Source organism: Hetaerina americana, unplaced genomic scaffold (assembly GCF_022747635.1).
Source record: "Hetaerina americana unplaced genomic scaffold, ioHetAmer1.1.p SCAF_4, whole genome shotgun sequence".
Taxonomy (NCBI): Eukaryota; Metazoa; Arthropoda; class Insecta; order Odonata; family Calopterygidae; genus Hetaerina; species Hetaerina americana.
The window spans coordinates 74,749,029-74,776,804 of NW_027286985.1; the positions used below are offsets into that span (position 1 = coordinate 74,749,029).

Here is a 27,776-nt window from a genome sequence, read left to right on the forward strand (position 1 = left end):
CATTCGTTTGCAAGATTAAGTTGTAGCAGTAAATGGATTGAAGTTCCAATGGGAAACGAATAATAGAATGAGGTACAAGGATTAGTAGTGAGCACAGGGAGGATATTCATAGTGCGGAAGTGACTAATCTGCTCCATGGTGGTGCATCGTACGAGTGGGCATATTCGCTCTCAGCGCGTTTATTTAATTAGCATTTCGTCTTCAGTACTTCGTCGTCGGTTTCAGCGTCTACCAATACTAGGGCACTGTTCGTAAGGTCCATCTTGGGGGAGCTGTGGGGGGAGGGGCGAGTTGAGCGGAGGGAGGCTGCCCCACATATCTCTCTCCTCTGCGATCTATTCTCGGGGTCTAGACTCATCGCAAGTTTTTCAATTGTTCAACGCCAATCTATGTTATCTATGCCAATACTAGTTGATACTTTTTATAATAGAGTATTCTTGATTTACTGCGTAGAACATTCAAAAATTAAAGAAAAGACAACTGAGTTTAGTAAGAAGGTTATTAGAAGATTTACTATCTCCTAACTATGCGGCTCATTTAGTGTGTGCGATAGATGTGGAGTTTTTCGAGAAGAACGTGACGGCCACCATTGCACACTACAAATCTATTACACGATAAAAACGAGCAACCTTAGAGGTAATTTTCACTTAAATTTAATTAAGATGACAGCTTCTGACAGTAGAGAAATCCAGTGGCGGTTAATGTTCCTTAAAAGCTACAAGCCATTATAGTTTGCTATAATTTGCCGATTTATCATGAAAATAAATTCAACAGTTTTAAATCCCATAGTTTTAGAGAACTAGGTTCTGTAACTCCATGATTTGTAGACACTAACATTTGTCGTGGTGTCAGGAGGAATGCCATGTATATTTTTAAGATTTTTTGTGTTGGGGCAGACATGACTCCCCACAAAATGTTAACAATTCCGTGAATTTTAAATTCTTTGCTTTAATTCGCGGTCCGCTATTGAGAGATTTGGAATGCATTACTTATGTCGGTGACAAGGAGGATGTTCCAACGTCGTAAGCTGGAAAAATACTTCTTTACATTTCTTTGGTAATGAAAATCTAAATAGGTCATTCATCATGATAAAAACAAATATGCACTTTTCCACGGAAATGTTTTCATAAATCTGTGGAAAAGTGCAAATTTGTTATTCTCATAATGACGAACTTCCTCTGCATCTCCCCTGAATCTATTGAATATATTAGGTAATTCTTCATTTGTTCTTAAATGCATGCCCCACGCCTTGGGCCTTGATTTTTTCTGTGGCGATTACTAATTAATATTTTTCTCTTCAAATTTTGTCCTCAGTAAAACAACCATATCCAGTATTACCCATTAGCTAAAATAAACTATCACTGTTATCGTGCATTTGAAACAAATATTGATTGATGTACTGTGTCATTTTCTTCCTAAGAAGGTCCAATTTTTTTGCTCCTGTTTTCAATCAATCCATTTCCGTCTCATATTTATTTTCAGATTGGAAGTCAAAAAAACACGCCATGTGTCAGTCTGGGTCCTTAGAAAATATTGATTTTGTTAGATATTCTGATTTGACCCTATGCAATAATTAAGATCCTTCATTGATAACAACTAGCACACAAAACCTATGTTATATTTGCGAGTAATGAATTTTGCCTCGTAGTAATGTGTAGCGCGGAAACAAATATTTTCCCCTCAAGCAGAGATTTGATGGCCAACATGAATTTGTCTCCCCCGTTCCGGACATTTCCTTTTCACATAGCGTCTTAAAATAGTTCTGATATAGCATTTAAGTAATGTTATCATGAAATTGTTTGCAATTTACACTCCGTAAAGTATCCCAACCTACTAATTATCCCACTCCGTAAGTTATCACGTAAAGAAACAACCTATCGACGTGATAGTGTAACGCATTCGATACAATTATTTGTTGAGATAATGTTATTATTGTCTTACATGAAGCTCAGTGAAATGTTCTGTATTTAGTGGGGTTGTCAAAAGCGAGAAATGCTATATTTCAGTGTGAAAATTCACCAATATTTGTTCGGTGAATTATTTTTAAATTTACGAATTGCTTTTCATGGATTTGGTTATTTATATGCTTTCTTTCGAATAGCGAGAGTGGTTAGCCATTTCATCTGCTTGAAGAGAAACGTCTGCTATTTCCGGCATATGTTATGTAGAACACGTATGCAACTTTCTTAGCATTACGTCCTCTATTCGGATGAAGGGCAAAATGAATTATTCGCCCGCCGGCCTGTGTGAAACTAGCCTTCTTCATCCTGCTGGAAGAGTGGTTTAAGCCTAAAGAATCCGTTAAAACGTAGACCACCTAGACGTAGATGGACCGTTAACGTTTTGGATACGTTGAGGTTAGTAGGTTGTCGAAAATGTGGTCGATACCTGAAACCTTCAGGGTTGTAATAGCACTGTATTATCCCCTCACACAGAACTTAGATCAGCGCTCGCGATCACCACTTCGCGTCTCTATTCACGGGTGACCCTAAATTCTCTTGGTTGTAGTGTGGCATGTTGACATGTTATAATTCGGTAATATTACCGTAGTTTTGGGCATTGTTTTAGCGAGATTAGTATGATGATTTTTATTGGTATATTACTATATTGGAGGAATACCTTAATGAATAATTAAGAGGTATTATGAGTGTGTAAAAATCCACGCAAATAAACTAAAGCAGACACAAAAATACTAGGTGTGGTAATACTAGTGGAAAGTTTTGAGATGACTGGTAAACACGGGAGGATTTGGTGCCTTCCTGATTAATTGTGTGTGTTCGCCACCTGCTTACAAATGAATGGCCGAGTCAATTTTTTTTTAGTTTTGATGTGATTTGGATGCACGGTTTTGGAAATTGCACAGACAAGTGAATCATTAGATTCAGCTGAGTCGTGTAATGGCAAATGCCTTAATTCGTCTGGCCATCGTAACCCTTTCAGTTGAGCTCCCATTTTAGTACTTGATTTCGTAGGTTTCTTTCCACGCTTGCTCATTGGAATTCGGTCGGGATAGCGGGCTGCAGTATCGTATTGTTGGCGCGGTTCGTGGCGCTGGTCACTCCCGTTCCCCTCCATCTCTTCCCCTCACAGATTTGAGTCGTTCTTATCCCTCCCCCGACGCGCCGCCCTCTCGCCTCTCCAGCACGCCTCCTCCCACCCACCCCCTCTTGGCACGGCGGTTCGATGACCGGACTGCCCCCAAGCTGGTTTCCCACCCATCGCTCGGCAAGGACGCTCTCTCGCGCACCGACAGATTCCGGCGTCGTAAAGGAGGGCGGCCGACGAGTGGGAGGCACTTCCACGCGTTCTAGTCTTCCGAGCCGTCTTCTAATCGAGGCCCCCTGTTCTTCGGCGCCGCCGACTCCCTTTTCCCCTTGCGCCCTATTCTCTTCTCTGTTCGTTTGTCGACATCCCGTCGCCCTTTCCCACTACGCTGTCCATTTCTACTCTTCCCTGCTTCCCTTCCTCCCATACCACCTCCGACACGAAGGATAAATAAACCCGCTCGCAAAGATATTGGTTGGCCGTGGAACTGGTCACGTGGGAAATTTCGTCTTCACGATTCCATATGCCGTTGACTAATGTCTTCACACATACTTTTCGGAAGGGAAATTGCTGTTGCAGGCTGTTTACGTGAAGCACACGTTGTTGACACAGGACGTTTGAATGCAAGGTTTATTGGAGTTGTAGTTCCAATACATTCGTAAATTTTAATCTTATTTTATACGCGGTCGTTTGCACGATATCAGAATTTAATTGAAAATGAGTTTTCTCTTACAATTTGTTCTGAATTTCTTGTTCGTTCATTAACACCAGACTTAAAGGGTGCATGGCCTATTTGGAGCCCATGACGTTATTTTTAACGAAATGCTTTCTTGAAACGGAAAGATGAAATCACAGCTGAACGAGGCAGCTTCCAATCTCAATTAGCTGATTTTCTGAAACTGCCAGTGGAGTAATAGTTTTCAGAGTTGAGCTTTACTTCGAAAAGGAGCCATTTCACTTGAATGTGCTCCATTAATGTTGATGTTGAACCGATGTCTAGCTTTTTACTAAATTTTTCGTGTGAAAAATATTTTGTTACTTTTTAAACACCAGTGGAGCGCACTCCAATATTGCTTTTATTTTATATTTTAATCGCGTTCTGACTTGCATTCGCGAAGGATGTCCGTGTTTGAGATGCTTCCGTAGTGCGATTGCCGCACATTAATTGTTTCCTCTCCCCTCATCTCCTTTCCCGCAATCTTCTCTGTCTCCGCCGCGTGGGGATGGGAGAGTGTGTAAACGTGCACGAGAACATTTCGTTGGCCCTGTGCCAATTTCGACGACTGTGAGTACCCTCTCCCGCTCGATACGGCCCCCACCTCTGACCCACCTGGGCGGAATTAGTTTCAGGCGAACTGGTGCGGGTCCATCGGAGGGCCCGCATCCGCTGCCGCCTCCCCTTCTCGGTGAATCGCGCGCAGCATCTCGAAGGCCGTAATAGCAACAGCACCCCCAGAAGAGTGCTATTGCCTCCAACCCCCTGTCCGTTCACCCCTTCCCGTTCCGTTGCCGGGCCAACCGCGACACGCCCCCCTCACTTAAGCAGCAGGCCACGCCCCCTCCACCATTCCTTGCACCCCTTCGACCACGTGTCTTCTGCTGCAGTCTTACTACCTGTAGCTCTGCACTGAAATCCACTACGCTTGCATAATACGGGTGTGGGTTTGCTGTGAAATGCGGATAACTATATCGAAGTAGTTGGCTTCAACATTTGCTTCCAATTTACAGTCTCGGGGATACGATTACTCAGAACATGAATTGCTATTGGTTTTAAGTGAAGGTTCTTCGTATTAGCAATAATGCAGTTCATTTCATGTAGTATGTATATTTTGTGATCCTTGAATCTTGTTCTCGTGTGCTCTTTAAATGTACAGTGGCCATAAACTAGGTGTTGCTGTGCAATCATGTAACTGAATGTGTATGTAGATTAAATTAGTTTGGTCTGTTGTTCAAGTAATGTGGCAGTACGTTTCCAATGTTTGATACGCTGCACATGGGTACATAGCCGGTTAAATTGCATTATGTATTAGGGGAGGTGTGGAAGCCTTAATACTTTGCCGTATGTGCTTTGAACTATTGAAGTTGCTTATATTTCAATATTTTCTGTTCTTATAAAAAAGCTTCTCAATGATTAATTTCCGAAAAGTATCATTATCCGACGTCGACGTATTGAGCTGCCGCTAACTTTGTATGCTTCTAAATGAGAAGTTTTTCATTCGTTTTTAACGAAGTGATTTTGTTTTTCACAAAGGTATTACTCACTGTTTGGAGTAGTGAGCTTTCTGGCCTGCGCAACCTCATGAGTATACTATGAGACGGTATCGCGATCTGAGTTCTGCTAGCCGCATAATAGCCACTGACATTTTGATATGATGTAATTCGCCAATTTTTTTGTCATCTGGGCGAATGATTTTCCAAATTCATGTGATGTCGGAGTTCATTGCTGTATCAAACTAAGATTTAGTCGAGTTATCTTGCTGCTCGTCATTAGTCCTTCGACAAACTTAGAAAAATAAATCCTATCAGTTTGGTAACAGCACAGACATCGGAACAATTAAACTGAGTCGTGAAATGGTTAGTGCGTTAATTGCAATAAAGGTCGAAGGTCCTATTTCTTCGTTGTTGCGGTGACTTTTCGATGCAGTAAAGATGCGTTTCGGACATACTGGAGTGATGCATTTTAAATACATAAAGATGAGTCTTGGAGAAAAATGTAGTATTTAATCTTATTGAATGAGCCCATTAAATAATCTTAGCATTAGTTAACGGTATCACGATTTAATAACATGGAAGTGGGAGAGAAAAGGATTAGACCCAAAGTTAAAACCCGTGGGCAGACTGCAATTGCTTGAGATGACGACTGTTTTATTACACATTGGTTGGGACGGGGGCGCGATTTGAAGGTTCAGAGCGTGCACGTTAGCTAAGTTGGAGGGACCCCCTCCCTAGGTTCTTTTGACGGTCCGAGAAAAATACCGTTAGAGCACACAAGCGTTATATTTGAGAAGCTTTGTGTTGTCCACCTGGGATCTGGTATCTTGACAAAATTAATTTTTCTAAGTTTATCACGCACTGTCCACGGCGGTGTAGTGATGGTGGAGCAAGAAACGTAGCGAAGGCGTGAGGGGATTCAAAGTTAAGGGAAGTGTGACTAGTACTAGGAAAAACAGAGCAATGGCATGGGGCTTGTGCTCTGCTTGTTGCCACCAAGGTTTGATTTTAGAGCGGTCTTGGAGATCAAGCCGCCTCACTGATTCTATTCGTGTTTAACCAAGTGCACTGGGTCCGAAGTCTCATCTGCTAATCACCTAGAACCTCCGCAGACCATTTTCTTTCGTGGATCTTTCAAGAACTATATTCTTCTGCAGTTCGAAGAAACTGTTGTTGAAAGTTTTGAAGAACGCGATAAGATAATTTTATCCATCTTCTGGAATAGATATCTCGTAGATATTAGAATTCTATCCAAATCTAATCATTCAGAAGAGTCCGCTGTTGTTGCATTTCGATTTCGATGACTGCATGCATATTAAAGCTAATCAAAGACTAATAAAACATAACGCCATCGAGTGAGGTGTCATAGCCGCACTTGATGTAATAGAGCGTTCATGGAAATGGTTCTATTTGGACTTACGCCCTGTCACGATGGATCTGATGGTAGTGTTGAGCCCGCATCATTCTTGAATCCAACAGACTTAAATGATGTGGCAGTACGTATTTAGAGTCGCTTTTGCGTTTAATGGGTATCGGTAACGTTCTGTTAAATGAATGAATTTGGAAAATACCTGTGGACTATTCTTTTATATTGTTTGGTTGTTGTTTACCGGGTAAAGGTCTGTTAAAATTGGCAATCACAGACTTGTGCTCCTAATCCTGACTGGCATCTCTCAAAATATCCTTAAATCTCTACTGCATATTACAATAACATTCTTTCTGGTCAATTTTCGATAGAGATTACTAATAAACATAATAGATACTTCTACACATCAATATTGTGCTATCTCACGAATTAAATGCTAATATACTTTAAGCTAAACATCAGTTTCATCGTCAATACAGGAATAGTTTAATATATTATATTACAATATACACATACTCCTATTCAAAATTTGGCATAATATCATTTTGGGAAAGAGTGTGGATGAGAGAATGGTGAGCACTGTCTCCGAGTGCTTTTAAACTGTACCTGCTGAGCTCTAGTCGTAAGGATCAAGTTATGGAGGGATAACTAAAGTCGTTAAAACTTCTCCGAGAATCGTATGGAGAAAGTCAACGTTCGTTTCCGGCAACGTGGTGTTGGAAAGAGGGCTCTCCCGAAGTACTAGCGATGTGCGTCACTAATACTTTCGCCCTCGCACTCCGTTTCACTCCCAACACACCCCCGGGGACTTCACGACGGCTACGGTGGGACGTGGAAGAATGATGGCATACGCTCGTCCCGCCACGTGTCGGGTGACGAGTCAGCGAAAAGGTGTGCTGGCGGGTGGGCGAGGCTCGCCGTGATAACTCGCCCACGAGTGGAAGAAGGTGCTGCGGCACGCGCCACGGTGCACTGGCGCCGGCGTTTCGCGTTTCAAGGTCGAGGAGGCAGATGGGAAAGGGGATGCCTTAAAACGCCGCCAACCCATTCACTTGGCGCATCCAAACACCCTCTCCTCCCTCTCCCTATTGCTTGGCGGCGGCAAGCGGGGGAAGAGGAGGGTGGCACGGCACCAATCTCCAAGTCTCTCTCCGCGTCGTCGTATGCCGCCGGCCACAGGAGGGGAGGATAAGCACCCCCTCTCACAACCATCCCTTTCCGCCTCGGTCTCACCCCTTTTCCCCCCTCCCATCCAATCCCCTCCTTTCAACCTCTCATCTCATTCATTCCTTTTCCTTTCAATTCACCCCCCTCTCTATCTTGGCCTCGGTAGTCTTTCAACGGCTCTTCTTTCCTGACTCTGATACTCCCGAAGGCTTCCTTAATTGATGGAACCAGACAACGTGGCCTTGATTCCGCGTGCTTGTACGAGGAATAATAATATGTATCTGAGTATAATATTTTTTATTCTCAAGGTATGAGAGTTTCTTTTCTGTGTAAATGCAACGGGTTAGATATTAAAAAAGTTAAAATAAAGCATGGAATATCAGGTTTTTGTCGAATATACATAGGAACGGATACTGTCATGAAGTAAGTTAGAGATGTGCATGTCTTAGCATATTGAATGAGTTCGATTGACCGCTTTTCAAAGCAGATAACATTTTCGGGACTGAATTACTAAGAATAACCCACCGGCATTCTGCTTCTGCATAGCAGTCGTAAAATTAAAGGACCGTAGTCACAAATGAGTACTGTGAACCTATGATCACGCTCAGAAAACACTGTCAGCAAATATCCGAATTTCGTTTCGTTTCCGTTTGGTTGCTGTATTGGCGGAGGTCGTTGCGTGTTTTAGACTGTCGATTCGTGTTTTTTCCGTATTTTAATGACACCAAGCATTTTGGCTGCGTGTGCCACCTAAAGCAATATAAAACACTGTGCTTATTCCTGTGTCATCCATTGGAGCGTTGTGTTGTCAGGAACTTAGCAGTGTAGTATGGAATTGTTGTTACCTCTGAACGACAAATTTTTAAAAAGTATCATTTAATTTGTTTTTTAATATCACTGGAGTGAAAAACTGTGGTCCATAACTAAATTTGCGCACAATAAATTGCCTAAGGTTTTTTTTAATTGTAACCTATTGTAGCACTTTGACAGGTGTTCAAAAGTAAGGAATAAGTTATTGGTAGAACCTGATAATGAAAGCGTGGGTGTTTTACGTTTTGCTGTCGTTTCGTTTTTTATAATTTTCTAATGTTATTTTGAATAAATTATATTATTTCTATATTGATTACTTTTTTGCCATCTTAATGATTTTGAATTAGGTGAATCTAAGAACATTTTGCTAAAGAGAATGTTGATTCTGTCGCAATCGCGTATTTATGACGTATAAGTGTGTTAATTTGAAATAACTTCTTGGTGTACGTGTGCCGGAATCTTTCATGAGTAAGTGTGGGTGCTCTCTGCAATATATCTTTTCATTGTGCCTTTCCATAGTTGTTCTCGGGTGTTATAGGGCTTTTTTTCAATGCATCAGGATTTAAAAGAGCTTTTGGAATTTGGGCTCTTTCTCTTCCTGGAATGGAGAGAATGTGCTTCCTATTTTGACAATTGTCAGCGCGCACAATATGTAGAGCCAGAAGCTTATAGTTTTCAATCATATTAGGCCAGTAACCGCCTCAGGTGTCTGTTAAATTGAACACATGCACCTGTCCTAATTAAATGGAAAATGTGAAACGGCTACCTCTGACAAAATAGTGAATACTCTATAGACTAATCTCCATCGCCTTAGCAGCTAAATTATTCATACTAATAGAGAAGCGGGATAGATTTAACTCATTCTAACGCTTACAGACTACAGCGTCTGCAATGGTACAACACGATTGATGTATTTTGAGTTTGAGTTGGTGGGTGAGTTATTATAAAATTAGAACAATTTTGTTTGTTTCCTGTTTTGAAGGATTTATTTATTTACGCGGAGCATTATCTTCTTCAGCCGTAACAATCTGCTAGATATGAGAAATAAACTTAAGCAAAGCTATTACTTGAAGAAATTTGAACTACTTTTATCTCGGTACGAATCCACACAGCCAGCTCTTTACCAAAACAATGCATACATGTGTACTACGCCGTCAAGGGGATTAACTTCGTGTTTATTACGATTAATCTGCTTTTTTGGTAGTATTTTCAGCATATTAGAATCATTGCCTGAACCCGCGGAATGCATTTATGTACTCACTTAACTTCTGAATTTTCACGTAAACACTAAGCATATATGAGCCTCCGAAGAATTCACCAAATATAAGTTGAAGATGTTTTCTTTTGCTCCTTTTACTCATCAGATGTTCTTTCGATTACCTTATCAGTAACATAGATCGACCTTGGCCTTCTTGTATACGTATATTGTCTAGTTTAAGTTCCCCTTGCCACAACTGTCCAAAATAAGATCACGTCGGTTCAAACGCACGATTTAGGGCCGTTTGAAAGCCGCGATGCGATTCATGTTAGCATCAGAGCCATCCGAGAAAGCATTAGATCAGGGTTCACTTCATCTCACATTAACTCCTTATCCTAATTTAATTCGCTCTTGATAGGTATTTCATTCAGAAATAAGAAACGATTCCTCGTTTGCTAAAAATTAAAATGAGACTGTCTTGCCATATTTAAATTTGTGGTGATCGAACTTGCACTTTGGCGTCGGAAAAACAGTTGAATACTGCTCAAAATCCGGCTCTGTTTACCTTTTCCTCCGTATTTTCACTCCTTCGGTGTGATTCATTTTCTGTTAAAAATATCAATGCCTTCAATAGGATACCAATTGTAAATTGTAAACATTTTGCAGCCCTAAAAGGAATCTCGTTCTTGCTGTAACAAATGTAACTTTGTGTTGGAATTTTTGGATTCGATAAAATTGAGTTTCCTGGTGTGGATTAGGCTACGTTGATTCCTAATATTTGGAGGGGGAAGCGTATCATTGGAAAAGTAATTTAAGTACTGCATGGAGTAGCAGATGTGACGGACCAAACCTGAGGAGTCGTTTGTTAACCGCCTTGTGATTCTTTCCCCAGACGGACCTCTGCGGTATAAAATGGCGTAAGCTGCTATACGCCGGCGACTCACCGCCGGCCCCATCATCCGGGTTCCCGGGATCGACGCCCGTGTCGCCGCAGGGCGACCCCCTCGAGGACCCTGTGCTCGCCTCTTTCTCCAAGTGCCTGGCAGCGGACATCCTGTGCGTATGGCGCCGCGTGCCCACTCCACCCGGCCACAGAGGCGGCGCCCTCAACTCCTCGGGGTTCTTCTCCCTCGATTCCTCCATGGCCGCCGTCACCAACTTCCAGGGCCAGAACCGGCAGCAGCAAGGCGCCGACCCGCCTCTAGCCCTGCACGCCGCCAAAGAGCTCTGGATCTTCTGGTACGGGGAGGAGCCTGACCTCTCGGGCCTCGTCTCCCCGCAGCTGCTCTCCTCTGGTGAGTAAATATCATCATCCCTTACATTTTTCATGTCGCCCGGGAAAGCTCGAGTCATTTTCTTAGGTTAGAGTTTTGGTCGTGTATGCTAAAATAAGGTATCGTAATGTGCAAGTCCGGAATGCCGTGAAAGTTAATGCACATGGCTTACTTAAAGTCGTGGAAGATCAAAAGTGAATTTAATGCATTTTAGTTGTTTTTGATCGGAGCTCTGCCAATTTCAATTCTACAACAACTTTCTTTCGATAATTTGTTGATACTAGAGGCGTTTTGGAGCATTAAATTTCGTGGGTTGAAACTTTTTCTAATATCGGGCCTAATTTAAATTATAAGGGGTGAAACTCCAGTTTCATCAAAAGTTAGTATGTTCGTAATCGTTGAGATTTGTCGATATGCTTAATTTCTTGCAAAGGCATTGTGTCTTTATTCTACAGAAGTATGTTAGAGCAGGAGACTTCTTTAGGGCAAGAAACCTCTTTCGGGTTTCATCTTGCAAGAATTCGTATCTCGTATATGTCCTTTTCTTTCATTTGGCACTTTTGAGTATAACCTTTGGAATTTCTAGTCCTTTGCTGGTCTTAAATTCCTAGCAACATCTTCGCTCCATTTAATAAAATATCTCTCTTGCGTGCTTGTGGTGATCGTTAAATATGTCCTTACCTTTTATTAGGGGGGACGATTTATATCTGGTATACCAAATATTCGATTTCATATGAGAATTAAATTAAAAGTGTAAGATATGGAAGAAAAAATTTAAGATATGGTTGAGTACAACCTCTACCTAAAAGTTCAAGGATTAAATAATTGAACTACTTAATACTAGTTGTCCGTGCTACTCTATGGGTTTCTATAATATATGACTGACTCGATGGTGTTTATTTCATTTTTAGGATTTTCCGCTGAATAAAACCTTGAATTCTTCAAGAATTAGAATTCCTTGGAATGGCGTTGAATTATTTTCTTTGTTATCTATTTTGGAGAAAAACCTTTGCGTTCAAAATTTAATTCCAGAAACGTAAGGCGTAAAGGGCAAGATGAGTGGCAGTTAACTTTGTGATATAAACTCCATTCCTCGTTTTGGCAATAGCTGTACCTCCTCCCTCATTCTAATGCGAACGAGCAATCAACGAACTAAAAGTGGCGTCGATACCGGTGCCGCTTTCCCTCCAATTCACCACCCGTGGATAACGGTGGGCTTAACGCTCCGATCACTTTCCAGGACAATGGTAGCGCGTTCTCCTGTGTTTTGTTGCTTAAATTCTTCGTTTGTTGTAAATTCTTACTTCCTCAAATTAGTTGGAAGCTACTGTTTGAATATTATTGATATAAATATGTCGTTATAAACAAGCAGCTGTGATTGATGATTCAGATACTCTAGACGTAACAGGCCCTCGGGACGTTCAAATGGCATGGAAGCATCTTGGCACTCGCTAGGTGAAATAAATTAGTTCTTACCACTGACAGGCATTTTAAATGCTACAGCTCGTGAATGGATTCTTTCGAGCAAGTAGCCAGTTCTCCTATTTCGCGCTAGGAGAAATGTTATGAGCGATGGCAACGAGGCCAAGAGCCACGTGCTTGAAGTCTTCGAAGGGGGAATACCGCGGATCTCCCAGGTTGTCATTTTGGCAAAGTAATTATCGGGGATAATTCGATCAAGAGCCGATCCCAAATGTTCTGGCCTTGAGTAGAATATATTGTAGGGAAGACGTGGCAATTTCGAGTGTTATACCTTTTTTTACCTCGTTATTAAAATATTTTTCATATATAGAAAGCGAGCTGCATTGAGTTCTGCGGGAAATATAACTACCAGCTCATATTCACTACACTCCGTAACCATACTTTTACGTTCCATTACTTTTCTTGCTAGGAGTTTTGTTTCACCACATCGTCCAAAATAATTACGTTCTCAAATACCCATTTGTGTTGTTCCAAAGACGATCTCGTTGATTCGTTTTAGGTCGCCAGTACCGAAAACTATGTATGCTAAAATCTTTTGCTAGTTCCCTTATCCAGTGAAATGTAATATAATAGTTTGTAAGCACCTGTATGCGAAATGACACCGCTTTACAAGCATTCAGCATTCTTTTTTACTCCTTTCTCTTTTCTTGTCAAACTTCTAATACGATTTTTCATATCCAAGCCTATCCCAGAGTTTTAGATAAATTTTAGTTCTCATGTTATTTTCGAAATTCTAGTGTATTTAAAGAAATTGGGCAAAGAGCACATTGAATCTTAGATGGGAGTGGTGGTGGGTATGTTAAAATGAGTAGAAAGGTTTTCGTGATGGAATATTTTCGATTTTAATGCCAATTATTTCTCCCTGTATTTTTGTCCCAGAACTTTCGTTCCGTTCTTAATATATCATGCTCTCGTGGAACATTTTTTTGTTCCATCTCATCCTTCCAGCCCCCTGTTAATTACACATATTGGCGATATCATAGTATCAATGTTTAGGTAATAATAATTTGCGCTAAATGTTCTTATTAAGCAAGTAGATTTTGGTAAACGTAGAATAGAATGCCTTCATAAAATTTTTTCACATAGATTATTTTTATATGTAACAAGTGTGTCCCATGATTTAAAAAGTGAACTTCCCTTGGTCACTTAGAATTACCTGCAAGCTATTACAGAAACAGTATTTTTTATGGGAGGCGACCGACAGCTGAGGCAATTTGCGCCATTACGGGATGGATGAGAAAGGAAGGGTGGAGAGAAACCTGGCGTCGGCATTAGCCTACTCTTGTCGAATGGCGCCAAGGGGACCGCATTTTTGCGTCCCATCCGACGGACGTCGTACTCAATCGTTCATGTTTCCCCTGCTCGTTTGTTTTTATCCTTGCACCAAAGGAAATCATGGTGGGAAGGTGATAGAAATGCATATGGTAAACTGCTGCAGTCAAAATAGTATCCTAGTGAAACCGCGAATGGATTGGATAATTGTGCTGCGGATTATTTATGCTTTCACATTTCCATATTTCTACCAATAGATATTCGCACTCTCTCCTGACGTGATCCCATCGGACGGCTCATGTTTTGCGTGTGTGTTGATTGACCTTTCGCGTCGTACTCGTTATAATTTCCCTTGACTTCTTTTGAGGCAGTCGAGTCGACGGGTGAGCGCCAATCCCCATGGGAGGCCACTCTACGTTCGCTGGAATCGGCCTCTCGGCGCTGCGCTTCCCTCAACTCGATGTGCGTCGATATCGATGTTCGGATGGGGGTGGGGGAGCGCGAATGGAGGCGGCGGAGTGTGGATGGAGGCGGCGCTGGATGGATGAGTTGCCCCCTCGCGCGCGCGACCTGCTTTTTTGGCTTTCGACGCGTGCCCGCCCACCCCCGCCAGCTTACTCCGCCCCCCCCACCGACAACCTCCTCCGACCACCCCTTCTTTTTTTCCCGTCAGGGTGTTCCGCATTCCTCTTGTGTGTGGCATTTCGGACCCTCCCCTCTCTCCCTCCCATCCTCCCCCTATTTCCCACCTCTCTCTTTTTCAGTCCCCTCCCCATCAGCGCGTAAGCCTTTCCCCCAAAGCAGCCCTTCTTCCGATTCGATTCTCTCCATTAATCCAGGGGCGGCGGCATTGGATTTCCCATAAAGAGTGTAATTTTCCTGCTCAGTGCCCTCGCTGCGTACCCCTTCCATGCACTCAGCTTTCCCTGTAGTCACCCCACCCCATCGCCACATCCTGCTTGTCGTCGGGGTGAGGGGAGAGAGCGCAGTTAAAACTTTTTTTTATCTGTTTCTGGGGAAGTGTCTTCGTCCCCGGTTTGTTTACCAAGTACGGTCCGATTTTTCCGCGTGGGCCACCATTGGCAATTCCTCTTTTCCATTTTCCATTTGATGTTTCATTTCCGTGTAGCTTATATAATATTGTTAATTTTGTATATTTCCTGGTTTAGGAAATGTCTTCAGTTGAGATTCCTCTTTACTTGTTCGGTTAATATTGACTTATTTATTTTGTCAAAGCCCCTCTGCCTTATAGTACGCCATTATACCAAAAACAATAGGGTACCTGCTGAGAAAGTAAACTTTTCGTTTTCGTAGTAGCTCAAGGAATCACCCGAAGTCCGTTTCCCTTTCATGGTATAAACTTTCCGAAATATTTGCAGGTCAAGTATGTTTGATTTTTATATATGTATATGATTATTTTGATCGGTATGAAGAAAGAATTTTCTGAACGATTTCATTTGCAAATTCTGGATAAATACGTTCGGCGATGAATTGTTTTCTGCTGGTTATAAAAAAAATATTCCCTTCGTAATAATTGTGAACAGTCATGTTTATAAAATGACCTCTGAGGTTGATGGCTGGCCTCATCATGTGTCTGGTCGGATACGACCCAAGGCACCCGTCGAAAGAGATGGTGATTCGCCCCTTATCGCTTCTTCCCGAGGCCAAGGAGCGTCGGTCGGAAGGCGTGATGCGGTCCGCTTCAAACCGTTCTCGTGGGCCATAGGTCGGGGGCATTATTGTTCGGCGGGATCAGCCCGGAGCGTCGCCTTAAAATTTTATGTCGCTGGGAAGAATTCGCGGTTGATTCCCGACTTCTAGCGTGGCATCTCGTGCCAGTCATGAGGGGTGGCTTGACCAAATTCCCCCCTCTCCCCAAAGTAGGAAGGACCTTTACCTCTCCGCAGTCACTTGGGCGGGTAGGGGAAAGGAATAGAGGGGGGGTTGACTTGTTTTGGGAGTGCGCGATCCCACTTGTAAATACTCAGCGCGATAACGATCTGAGCTGCCGGTTGGCAGGGAGTGACTTCGTTCGGAGGCGTCTGTCGCCACCGCATTGTAGGTGGGCGTGCTGGGGGTGTGAGGAGAGAGACACCCCTCCCCCTCTCTAACTCTGCCACCTTCAACCAGCTCCACGGCTCCCCTTGCACTCCCCCCTCTCAACGTTCCCCTCCTCCCTAAAGCAGCTTCCTTCCCCTACCTCCTGCCCACACGGTATTGATTCAAGTGGCCGGGGAAGTGTAGTGGAGTGGGGGTGGGGTGAGGGGCGCATGGTTTTGGTGGAAAAGGGAGGGTGCGCCGCGGCGGCGTGTGCCGCCCAGCCACTGAGCGACTCCCTCTATTTCCTCTCGCTCTCCTCTGCGGATTCAAACCAAGCCGCCCGCGATCTTTAAGTTAACGCCCCGGCGGCCCACTCTTACTCCCACGATCGCTGCTCCTTCCCCCATGTCGCATGTCATTCCGGAATGACCGTGTGCGTGCAGGCGTCGTGTGAATGCTCCCTCCTCCCCTCGTTTCATCTGCGTTTCTTAATGGGTTGGCCGTGGCGCATCCTCGAGGAATTCCGGCATGGCTCGCCTCCTCGCGATCACCTCCGAGATGTTTGAGTTGTGGTTTCGGTGCCAAAGCAGACATTAGTCGACCGTTGACAAGTTTCCCTTTCCCTCTGTCGGTCCGTTCTCGTATGCCCCCCCTCTCTCTTGCCCTATCGCCCCTTCCTTCCCCGCTCCCGTGGAAATCGATTGTAAGCTCACTTCGGTGCTCCCTGCCCCGTCCCCCTTCGCCAACACTTCCCTCCACTACCGCCAAATTCGAATGAGGTTTAGGTGTGTACCTTGCGCGCTCTGAATGTCACGTCCGATTCAAATTGGAGGTGAGGATGCAAGTTATCAGCAGCGTCGTTATAAAACGATTCAATGCCGTGTGCGTTATGAATCTGGGCGTAGGCGACCATCACAGCAGCTTTGAAGTGATTCGTGGGATCGAGATGGTGCGGGGGCTAACGTACTTGCTTCCCACCCAGAGGGCCCGGGTTCAAATCCCGGCGGTGTTGAATTTTTTCAGAAGTATCTCGATCCCTACTTGAGGTGCTTTGTGGAGGGCACTTTGAGCGAGTACGCCGTCCGTCGGATGGGACGTTAAGCTGCGGACCCCTTGGCGCCTTTCGTAAAGTGTAGGCTAATGCCGACGCCAGGTTTCTCTCCACCCTTCATCCTTTCCTATCCATCCCCTATGACGCAAATGACCTCGGCTGTCGGTCGCCTCCCCTCAAAACTACTACTACTACTAGTGATTCGTCATTGCATATTTTAAGTTAATTATCGTACTTCGTTGCTTTGATTTCCCCCATATGTTGATATTTGTATGTATATAATACCATTAAGGTGTAGAAAGTTATTGGACCAGGTAATCTAAAACAATCATTTCATTTTGAGGCCTACACTATCCTTCAAGAAAAGTTAACTTATCACTATTGTCTTAGCCATATTGTAGAGAAAAATTAGTGCAGTGAATCATGTACGATACTAAAACTATTTACAGTCTTTAAGAGAATTACCTCAGTGGAATCCCCTCGTGTTAGGATGTCTAGTTCCGGAAGGCAGGTATTGCCTGAAATACGAGCTCGTATATACCCCTTAATTTAGTTACGGAAATTTCTCCTAAGGCCTTTTAACGTGCCTGTTTAATAGTTAGGCCGTATAATTTCTGTTGACCAATTGTAAAAGAAAATCATTAATTTTGTTTGTGTTTTGACCAGGGATACATATTACATCCAGGGCGAGGTATGAAACTGAGAAACAATTAGGTGCCCGGGATGTGGGGCCATAGCCGCCCCTCTGCCAGATTCTTCCAAAATCCTTGAATCCTCGTCGACGAAGATAGATAATGAATGCGATTTGTTCGTATGGCTCTCTACGGTGGTGGCAGGAGTCAGAACCTTCCGCGCCACCGTTGGAAGTGGGAGACCCTCTCATTTTTTCTAGTGGTAGTAGTAGTATTAAGGGGAGGCGACCGACAGCGGAGGTCATTTGCGCCATTAGGGATGGGCAGGAAAGGATGAAGGGTGGAGAGAAACCTGGCGTCGGCATTAGCCTACTCTTTACGAAAGGCGCCAAGGGGTCCGTAGCTTAACGTCCCATCCGACGGACGGCGTACTCACTCAGTGCCCTCCCCAAAGCACCTCAGGTAGGGATCTCTGAAAAATATTCAACACCGCCGGGATTTGAACCGCCGGGCCTTCTGGGTGGGAAACCAGTACGTTAGCCCCCGCACCATCTTGATCCCCATTTTTTTTCGATATTATGTGAACACGTGTCCGTGTAGTTCCTCTAAAAGGTATATGAAAGGGGGGGGGTCACGGTAGTATAGGGGTCCAGCGTTGAACTACCGACCATTGGGCCCGGGTACGATTCCTGGGCAATCCTCTCTGGGCATCCTCAGCTCCGTCCAGGCTGTGTGGTTTTTCATGTACCATATCTTCCCGGGAAACCATTATCGGCACAGGGAAAGAAACTGCGACCCCTATCCTGATGTGTTTTTTATATGTTAAATTTTGTTATACTGAAAAGGACTCAACTATTGAAGTGCAACCTTTTGGACTCAGTGAAATAACTTGCACGAGTGTGATTTTTGTGTCATATAACCCAATGTATTAGGTTATGAGAAAGTTTGTGGGAATTGCCCTTAAAGTTCTTTTGGCTTAGCAGAATAAACGTACTATACTCAATGCCTGTATAATCCTTTATATCTGATGAGTAGAAATGGGGGAATCATCGTGTGACATCATTGCCATTTGAAAATTGAGCTTATTGATGCCGGATTGACATAGTTAAGCGCGTGTGTATTATGCCCAACCCTTAAACAGTAAATGAGAAAATAGAAAATTCTCTAATGACCATACTTTCGAGTTTGTCTTTTAAGATTTTAATGCATTTCCGGAATTGAAATAATCGTTTAGAGACCGTAATACTTCTTAAACAGAAGCTTTTAGAACTCTCTGCATCCTCAAAACTTAGTGCGCATAAAATTTCGGGGTCTTCCGAAGTTTTTTCCCTCAGGGTCTGTCCGTTACATTTGCTTAACTAGTCGATATATTTCTTGTGTAATTGTGCCCAAATATATGGCAAATTAAATTGAAATGTTCACGGGAGTATTATGTTGTATTCAATAAATGCAGAATACCTCGTTATCTTGTGTAGATTTGCGGGTGAATACTTTTCCGTGATATAGAATTTCGTGTTTGCGAGAGTACAGATTGGAGGGACGGATTTCCTCTTCTAGGGCTCGTGAAACGTTTCGAAGGCCCTTTCCGGTATCATTAAGTGAATACAGAATGTGCCTCCTCGTGGTTTAAATTTGCATAGTCTTTCCTGTCGTCATCATTTTGTATGCAAAAATCCATCTCATTGTAATTGATGTTCCATAATATTTCGAAGTTTGGAAATCTCTTGCGCCCCGTTGCGAAACCTCTCAACCGTACCTCCCGAATACCTTTCCACGTTGACCGCGCTCGGTCAGTGTTTCTTAACCCAAGCCACCCCCTCCACGCGACCCTCCCCACTCCACTTGGCGCCTTTTTTCTCCCATCCAGCGGGCGGGGACAGTAGGTATCGCCACCATCTCACAAATGTAAAACGGTGCCTCATTTTCAGCGTCGTCATCTGCCCACCTAGGTTGGAGAGTCCGGCATTTAAAGTCGCCAAGCGGTAAGTGGCCGGCGCGCGGTCCCCTTGGCAGCCCCGCGGAGGCAACAAGTGCGACCGTCGTCGGCGCCTCGGGGGCGGTGGTGTCGGCTCTCGCTCGGGGCGCGTGGTGGAAGGACGCGTCCTCCACCCCTTGGGGCCTAAGGAGAGGACGGGGTGGTCAAGCTTTATTTTTGGGACGCCTGGATGTCGGATGGCTCGACTCTCGTGTCGTCTCTCTTGAAGATTTTGCTTGCTCCTGGGAAGTACGGGAGTGCAGGGTAGCTTTGCGTGGTAGAGTAATTCATAAAATAACGTCTAGGGAAGAGGAATTTTCTGGAGAAGAGTACGATCATAATTTTTTGGTGGATTGTTGACGATAGCCAAATTAATTATGTACTCGTAATATGGCGGCGTACGACTTATATTGGCTAGCCCCCCATATCGGTTGTGGAGATACCGTTTTGAAATACCCTCGGCGGTCACGCGTGGTAGGTGAGATGGAGAAGGATGCCATTATTTTGCATTGGCTCCCCTAGTAAAAAGTTGGCAGCTTGAAAGAGCTTCTATGGTTAATATTTCTTGCAAAGCAAATAGTTCTTCAAAGCCTCGAAACATAGTTTTGAGAGAATTGCCATAGGGTGTTGTTGTAACATGTATTTGTCAATATTTACTATGCGTGAATATTTTAAGCATGCATCTGCTCATAGGTTATTGAAGTTGTTGACTGGTTCGATTAATGTTCTAGTTAATAAAGTTTACGTTTATAAAGCCCTGGGGAAGTCTGACGGCGTTGTTTACCATGACCCACGTCTCTTGAAAATGTACTCGTATGTGGAGTGAGGGCTCGCTGTATTTGCGTATTTTGCTCCAAAATGGAGAAAGTAAATCTCTCCTCAAGAAGCATTTGCTGCAAGTCCAGAAAGAAAATTGTTGATGTTACCCTGAAGGTTTTCATAGGGGGTACTAATTCCATGTATAATTTTTTCTCTACTTCCTGCTGCCCATCGAGCACTTTTAAACACCTTTCATATCTCTTAAAATACTATATAATCCGTTATTCACTATTCGTGGTTCGGTGTCTTTTCTATTCCGAAAAGATACGGTAGGGAATAGGATATCTGAATCTTTTCGTTGATGGTTGTAGGCTATTTCGATTGCTTTTCAGATCCGAAGAGGATTTTTTACCTACATTTTAGCCTCATCGAAGGTAGCCGTAGTTGTATTCCCTCGACCATAACTCGAAATGCGAATAATTGGGGAGCAAATGGTTGAAGCATGCACTGTATCTTTAGTAACCTTAGCATTCTGTATACATTACCAAAAAAGTTGGTGGGTGGTAGCTTCAGGTGTTGAGTAGCGCCGTCACGTTGACGAGACGGTTATGGTAATGACTTCGCTAAAGCCTCCTGATCGCTCTCGTCATCAACCTAATTTTGGTCCGGAAAAACAGAATCTGTCTGGAATGCCAGTTAGAGAGTGACGTTTGTGAAAACCCCGACTGCCTGACGATTTCGTGTCTTAATTGGTAATTGAGGGGGAGAAAAATCGCATCGACGCGTCGCCGTCAGATGCCATCGTGGCGGAAGTGAGAATAATCTCCTGTCCTAAGGACGTGCGCACCGAAAGCGTTCGCATTGCGACTCCTTCCCGCCCCCTCTTCCGTCTCTCCCCTTCTTGAGGAAGTCCTCGGAGGTGCCCGCCTTCGCTGGGGTGCCGCGAGGTTTGCGACGCGGGTAGGGGAGGGGAGGTTCGTGTAACGGGATTATGGGCATTTCCGACACCCTCTCTACCCACACTCCCGCATTACCGGTGCGGCTAAGGATGCTGCATTTAACGGAGCGGCATCAAGCCTTCCGTACTCAATAAAATCCTTTCCTCCCTCCCCCATTCCTCTGCCTCTACTAAGCAAGCTCGCCTAACTGGGTCTTGTGGTCGAAATCATAGCAGCCTTCTTGAGGCCGCGGCGTGCAAGGATCCCTCCATGCGCCCACGATAATTTCCTTTTTTCCTTCAGCGCCGCTCGATCTCATTCTGTTTGTTGCCAGAGCGTTGTGCGTTTGGCCCGCGGCCAGAGGGACGCTGCCACAGTCATAACAACGCAGGTTACGCAATGGGCAGTTGGGAGTCTCCTCAGATACGGAGCTTTTAAGTGGTCGAGGGGAGGGATGGTTGAAATGAGAGATTCTCGTGAGGGTCACGTGAAGGCGTTCATCAATTGATGGGTTGTTTTATTTCGACGCAACTTATGTTGTGTGCATATATCATTTTATCGAGTTTGAACCAAGACGTTCCTTGTACCACTTTTAACGGAAAACAGAGCCGATAAAGCGTAAGGGGCTAGTTGGGCAACAGATGCAGGGAGCAGTCAAGTGATTGGTAACATTCTCAATTTTCCGTTTTTTCTCGCCATTACATCTTAAGAAACTTTTTCCACCAGTTTTAACAATATTGATTGATTGACAAAGCGCGGAGTGCTACAGTTGACTCGAAAGTGCTACCAGGGTTCTCGTTTGATTGTTGAAGAATTCGTAACGCTCCACTCTTCAGTTCCTTAACTTTTCAACGGTAAAGGTGTCGTGGCATGGCTACAATTCATCTTTATTCTTTGAAAAGTCAAAAACTCAAATTTAAAACACCAAACTACAAGAGACATTATCTCTACCGAAGGTTAATTATATTTAGATAAACCATAAAATTGAATTAAAAAATAGTTTAACACAGTTGGGACTCGCTTATAACGAGCTTAGGTTGAAAGTTTGCTTGTAGTTGTTAGTTTTTTTGCTAGTAATTTTGGAGTTCTATATCCGAGTTTTTGGTCACCTTAAATGAAGAACTGATGTTTTAAGCAATTAGATTGAAATCCGGAAAACTAAAGATATATAATTCGAGGCGTTGATAATGAAAACATTAATATTGATACTTCACCGTACCTGGTTTGAATCGTTTGATAAAGAATCAATAATATTAAAACTTTATGATATGATAAAGCGCTATTTTAGGAGTCCTATTACGCGTAAATCGATGAATCTGTAATTATTATGGAATAATTACGAATTGAAATTGTCGTTGATCAACGGCGTGATTAGTGAGTGGGACACTGAGAAGGGAGGGAGAGAAAGAATAGGGATATACAAACACCGGAAATGATGCATTTACTGCACAGCTTATAATATTGATACTAGAAAACGGTTTGCCCGTGGAATGGAACACGCCCAGTTATGCCTGAGGCGAGTTTGGGTGAGACAATCAAAGAGCGAATTTGAGATAAATAATGAGAATATTTGATGACGCTGGGAGAAAACATGCAGGTCGAATGCGAAGGATCAGGGGAATAAAGCGAGGCTGAAATGCTATTTTATCTCTTGCGAATATGAAAGGATGAAATATAATAAAAAGAAAGAAAAACAACGGAATGAAACCCGGTACACAACTTATGAGAGATTTTATTTACAATGAAAAGAAGGATTTTAATTAAGAATAACTACCTTTTCAGAATTAAGAAGGCTAATGCAATACGAGGGAAAATGCTCGAGTACTACTTAAGTACAAATGCAAGTGTGTAATTGATTTTTTTCATGTGTACGACTGTAATTAAAGTTACACGAAAATAATATTTGAAATATTAGAGCAATGAAATTAAATACCTACGTTTTATAATACGTTGAGTTTAGAGAATAAAAATAACTAATTGCCAAAAAACCCGAAATCATAACACGGAAAAACAGCGGAATCAAAATTAAATTGGAAAAGAATATTTACAGACATTTAGACTCATTAAGCGAGGTCTTAAAAACGGAGAAAATGGGCATGGGAATAAAGAAGCTCCGATCGATATCTCAAGGTTTGCGCATACAATAGCCAGTAGCTAACGGATATGCACAGTCCTGAAAATAAATTATCTTTTGATTTATCTCTTAGTCCTCACTTTCCCAGGGCTATCGTGTGGAATTCACCAAAGAAATTATTTGAATTGTCACGTTTTTTCTCAGATAAGGAACGATAAATACCGCTAGAAGTTTGTCAAATCCAATGTTATTCGTAAACGTCGCCTTACTCCAATTACTCAGGCAAAAGCAAGCATTCAATGATGAAAATTTAAAATATTATTCTCAACTATAATCTGTACCAATGGTATAAGCACTTCATATCTCCAACTAACAATTTGACTTCATCGGTGATTCTCTGATGGCTTAAAATCAGTCCATCCCAGTTTGCGACAGTTATCGCAAGTGCATTAGTACGTTGAGAGAAACTGATAACTTACTACCTTGATCAAAAAGTTCCCGGAATAACCACCGTGTGGCGCTCCCATCGTTCCGATTTGAGTTCTGTTTTTTTGTTAAATTGGTACATCTGTTGTTGATATTCCCTTTAAATCTTAGTGTCATAACTTGACATTTGCAAAAGTTACGTAGCCAAGAGTACATCTATCTCTGTGTGTGTTGGCGATTTTTTACAATTGCAGAAATGGATTTAAATTTGCAACAACGAACTTGTATTAAATTTTGCGTAAAAAACGGATTTAGTGGCGCGCGGACGTTGGAAATGTTGGAAAAGTGTTTCGGCAACGATTCTCTAAAAAAAACGGTCGTTTACCAGTGGCACGAGCGGTTCAGAAGTGGTCGTGAGTCAATCGAAGATGATGAACGCAGTGGCAGACCATCGACATCGAAAGTCGGTGAAAAAATTGATAAAGTAAAAGAAATGTTGGTCAATAACCGCAAATTAACCATCAGAGAAATAGCGGAGGACTTGAACATTGCCTATGGATCCGCCCAAGACATTGTGGTTAATGATTTGGGTTTCCGTCGTGTAGCAGCAAAGTACCTCAATTTCATGCAAAAAAGAGACCGTGTTGACGTCGCAAAAGACATGATTTGCGAGGCTGAATCCGATCCCACATTCATCAAAAGGATCATTACTGGAGACGAGACGTGGGTTTATGAGTACGACACGCAATCCAGACATCAGGCAAGTGAATGGCGTTCACCAAATGAGCCGAGACCAAAAAAACCACGTCGTTTTCAGTCAAAAAAGAAGGCAATGCTGACGGTTTTCATGGATTACAACGGTGTAGTGCATCATGAATTTTTGCCAGAAGGCCAGACAGTAAACAAAGAGTATTATTTGGGCGTTATGAGACGTTTGCGTGAAGCAATTCGCCGAAAGAGACCAGAAATGTGGGCAGAAAACTCGTGGATTTTGCACCATGATAACGCACCGTCGCACAGTGCTATCATTATTCGTAATTTTTTGACGAAAAATGCAACAAATACCATCCAACAGCCACCGAATTCACCTGATTTGGCTCCCTGTGACTTCTTTCTGTTCAATCGAGTTAAAAAACCATTACGGGGAACGCGTTTTAGCAGCCGAGAGGAAGTAATGGAAAAATCGCAGGAAGCACTGATGGACATACCGAAAACCGACCGTAACTTTTGCAAATGTCAAGTTATGACACTAAGATTTAAAGGGAATATCAACAACAGATGTACCAATTTAACAAAAAACAAATCGGAACAATGGGAGCGCCACACGGTGGTTATTCCGGGAACCTTTTGATCAAGGTAGTATATCACGGTTTCTTCATCCGTCATCTACAAGTAGTAGCAAGATGGCGGTAGTCATTGTAGGTAGAAGCTTGCGACCCCTAGGACTGAATAGATTATAATTATTCATTCGATACTAGAGTGGCCTCGGCCAGCAAATTTAGAAGCCTCTTTTAAGATTTTTAAGCGCTAAACGACTTAGAACGTGGATACCTGTACGTAAACACCGAACTTAATATCTTGCAATCAACTGTATTACTCTATATCAAAAAGTACTACTGGTTCGATAACAAATCCCGCCAAGTTTTTCTCTCTCTTATCGAATAGGTTCCAGTCGCGCACCCCAACCCCTGATAAACATGCATCCTGATGTTCCCCGGCCTTACCAAGACGTTATCTTCTTATCACGCCTCAAAAGATTATTTGCTTTTTACGACCCAAGAACCTTCTGCTATCATATCTGCTCAACCTTTCCTCCATCTTTCAAAAGCTTAATGAAAGTTAACTTTGCACTAACTGAATGCACACGAGTTAATGGGTTGCACGAGCAGAAAACTTAAAATGTTTGCTCCATGCCCAAGTATTAAGGGCATTTATGCAAAGAAATAAAATGCGAATATATAAAAACAAATTCTTCGATGGTGTTCACCATCTTTAATAGTACTATGAATTACAGGTATTACGCAGAAAAGAGGAATAGGTGTGATGTACATCTTCCTGATTTGAAGGTTCAAACTTTTAATTTACAACGACGGATAATTTTAATCTGGTACTATGCCCTCAGATAGTGAGTGAAAAGTATTTTGGTAAATTTCTCGCAAAAAACATCACTACTCTTAGACGTAATCTGATAAGAGAAGTGAACTGCCGGTGACGCGATTTCTCTACTGAGTGTACGTAAGCCAAAATATGACTCGAGCTCGATTAAAAACATAAAGCACGAAACTGCGAGTGATAGTGCGCTTGTTCGAGTTCCGTATCCATTATCGTCTACCCCCAACGAATGAACCTTTTCTCCGTTGCCGTAATTGACTACTTGACAACAGCTTGCGGTCCCTAGGATCAGACAGTAATGACCAGTGATCCGCTGCTATCGCGGGTTCAAAATGAAACGAGCTCCTCCAGAGCTACCAGAATCGCAACTGCTATTGACATCGTCATCTCCTAAAGGATGCAGAAAACAATTTCGTCATATGTGAAGCGCAAAAAAACACTGCTTTTATTTACAATGTATGATCCACGGTTTTCAAAATTAACGACGGCAGAAATTACAGAAACACGAAATAAGTCTGTTTTGAGGGTTCGATGATATGGAGGGAGAGGTAAAAAATTAAGATCACAAGAAGGATCGAGTGCTCGGGAAAGTTAACCACTCGGTGGTAGCAATAACTGGGTATTCGATTGAGTGTGTGAGCATGAGGCCATTATGACCTCCGTCCACCATCAGCTAACAGGACGGGAGGGAATGAGACGTATAACGTCTTAACACCAACGTTGTCAATGTATATAAAAGGAGAAAATACTACAATATTTGAGCATATAAAGTGTATTAAGTGTCCGTTGAATCATATCGGGTAAACAACGTAGAAAAAATGTTAGCAAAAAACGTTGAATAAACCAATTTTTAACCTTAAAAACTCGAAAATAAAACTGAATACAGAAAACATCTTGTGTGTGGCTGGCTCTTTAATACTCAGTATTTTACTCTTAAAAAAACTGGCATTTAAAGTTATTTCTCTTTTATCCCTTCAAAATAACCAATAGTACTCCGTGACTGCTGTAAACACTTCATGGAGTTTGATTATAATTTCATAGAAAGTATTATGTTCCAAATTCTCTTCTTTCGTTGTTTTTTGTGTTGCATTGGATGTTTTTTCTCTTTTTGTAGTAAATATATAGCAGGAATAACAGCCAATTCAAGCAAAATTAGACATTTAGGAAATTATTTCTTACCCTTCGAGCTATTTTATGCGAATAATATAATGTTTTAATACTTTTTAATGCGAAAGGTTCCTCCTTTTAAGGAATGCACGGTCAGGGAAGTGGTCTAGTTCAACCCCCAAGGCAAAGTATTTATCGGATCCTTGCGAATATGCGAAACTGAGAGGCGGGTCACTGTGCGTTATGTCACGCTATGTGTACAAGGCACGGTGTCTGTTGATGGGACCTCGCTATCCATTTCCCCGCCCTCGTGTTAAAACCTCGGCGTGCGCGCGACCACTTTCACCCTGCGCGTGCCGCTTTTTTGTCATCTGGTCGTCTTGATTGCAGCCCCACTCAATCCTCGACCGCTCCCAACTTGCCCCCCTCCTCCTTACTTTCGATCGATTCTTCCCTGTTGGCTGGATCTCCCCCACTTGTCAATGCAACAGTCTTGCTCTCTTCCTCACCCTCTTCCCGTGCGCTGGCTGACCGCCCTTCTTTCTCTTCCCCAAGATCACGGGTCTCCTCTTCGCTCGCGTAGTTTTTAATGGCCGCTTATGCCGCTATCGATCGATCCCCCCACCTACCCTTCGAACGGGCGTGCAACGCCGTGGAAATTTTTCGCGCTAGCCCCTTTTCCTACAACCCACCACCCCCGGTCCGCAGAACTAACTCGAAACCCTTCCAGCCGGCGGCGAAAGTTGAAAGAAATGCTCCGAATCATATGAGTTGCAATCTGGTTTAATCGAAGCTTGCTTCCATCCTTGTTCCGGTCATTTTCTGGGGCTTGTATCC

The 27,776-nt window shown here is 43.0% G+C and overlaps 1 protein-coding gene across 2 annotated transcripts in view; it reads left to right on the plus strand.

The window, feature by feature from the left end:
• skd (mediator complex subunit skuld) overlaps positions 1–27,776 on the plus strand; it is a 151,983-nt gene that overhangs the window by 18,076 nt on the left and 106,131 nt on the right. For both annotated transcript variants that reach the window (XM_071590792.1, XM_071590794.1), the window contains exon 2: positions 10,690–11,092. In XM_071590792.1, coding sequence (XP_071446893.1) covers positions 10,690–11,092 — 403 coding nt within the window. The remainder of the gene's footprint in view (positions 1–10,689; positions 11,093–27,776) is intronic.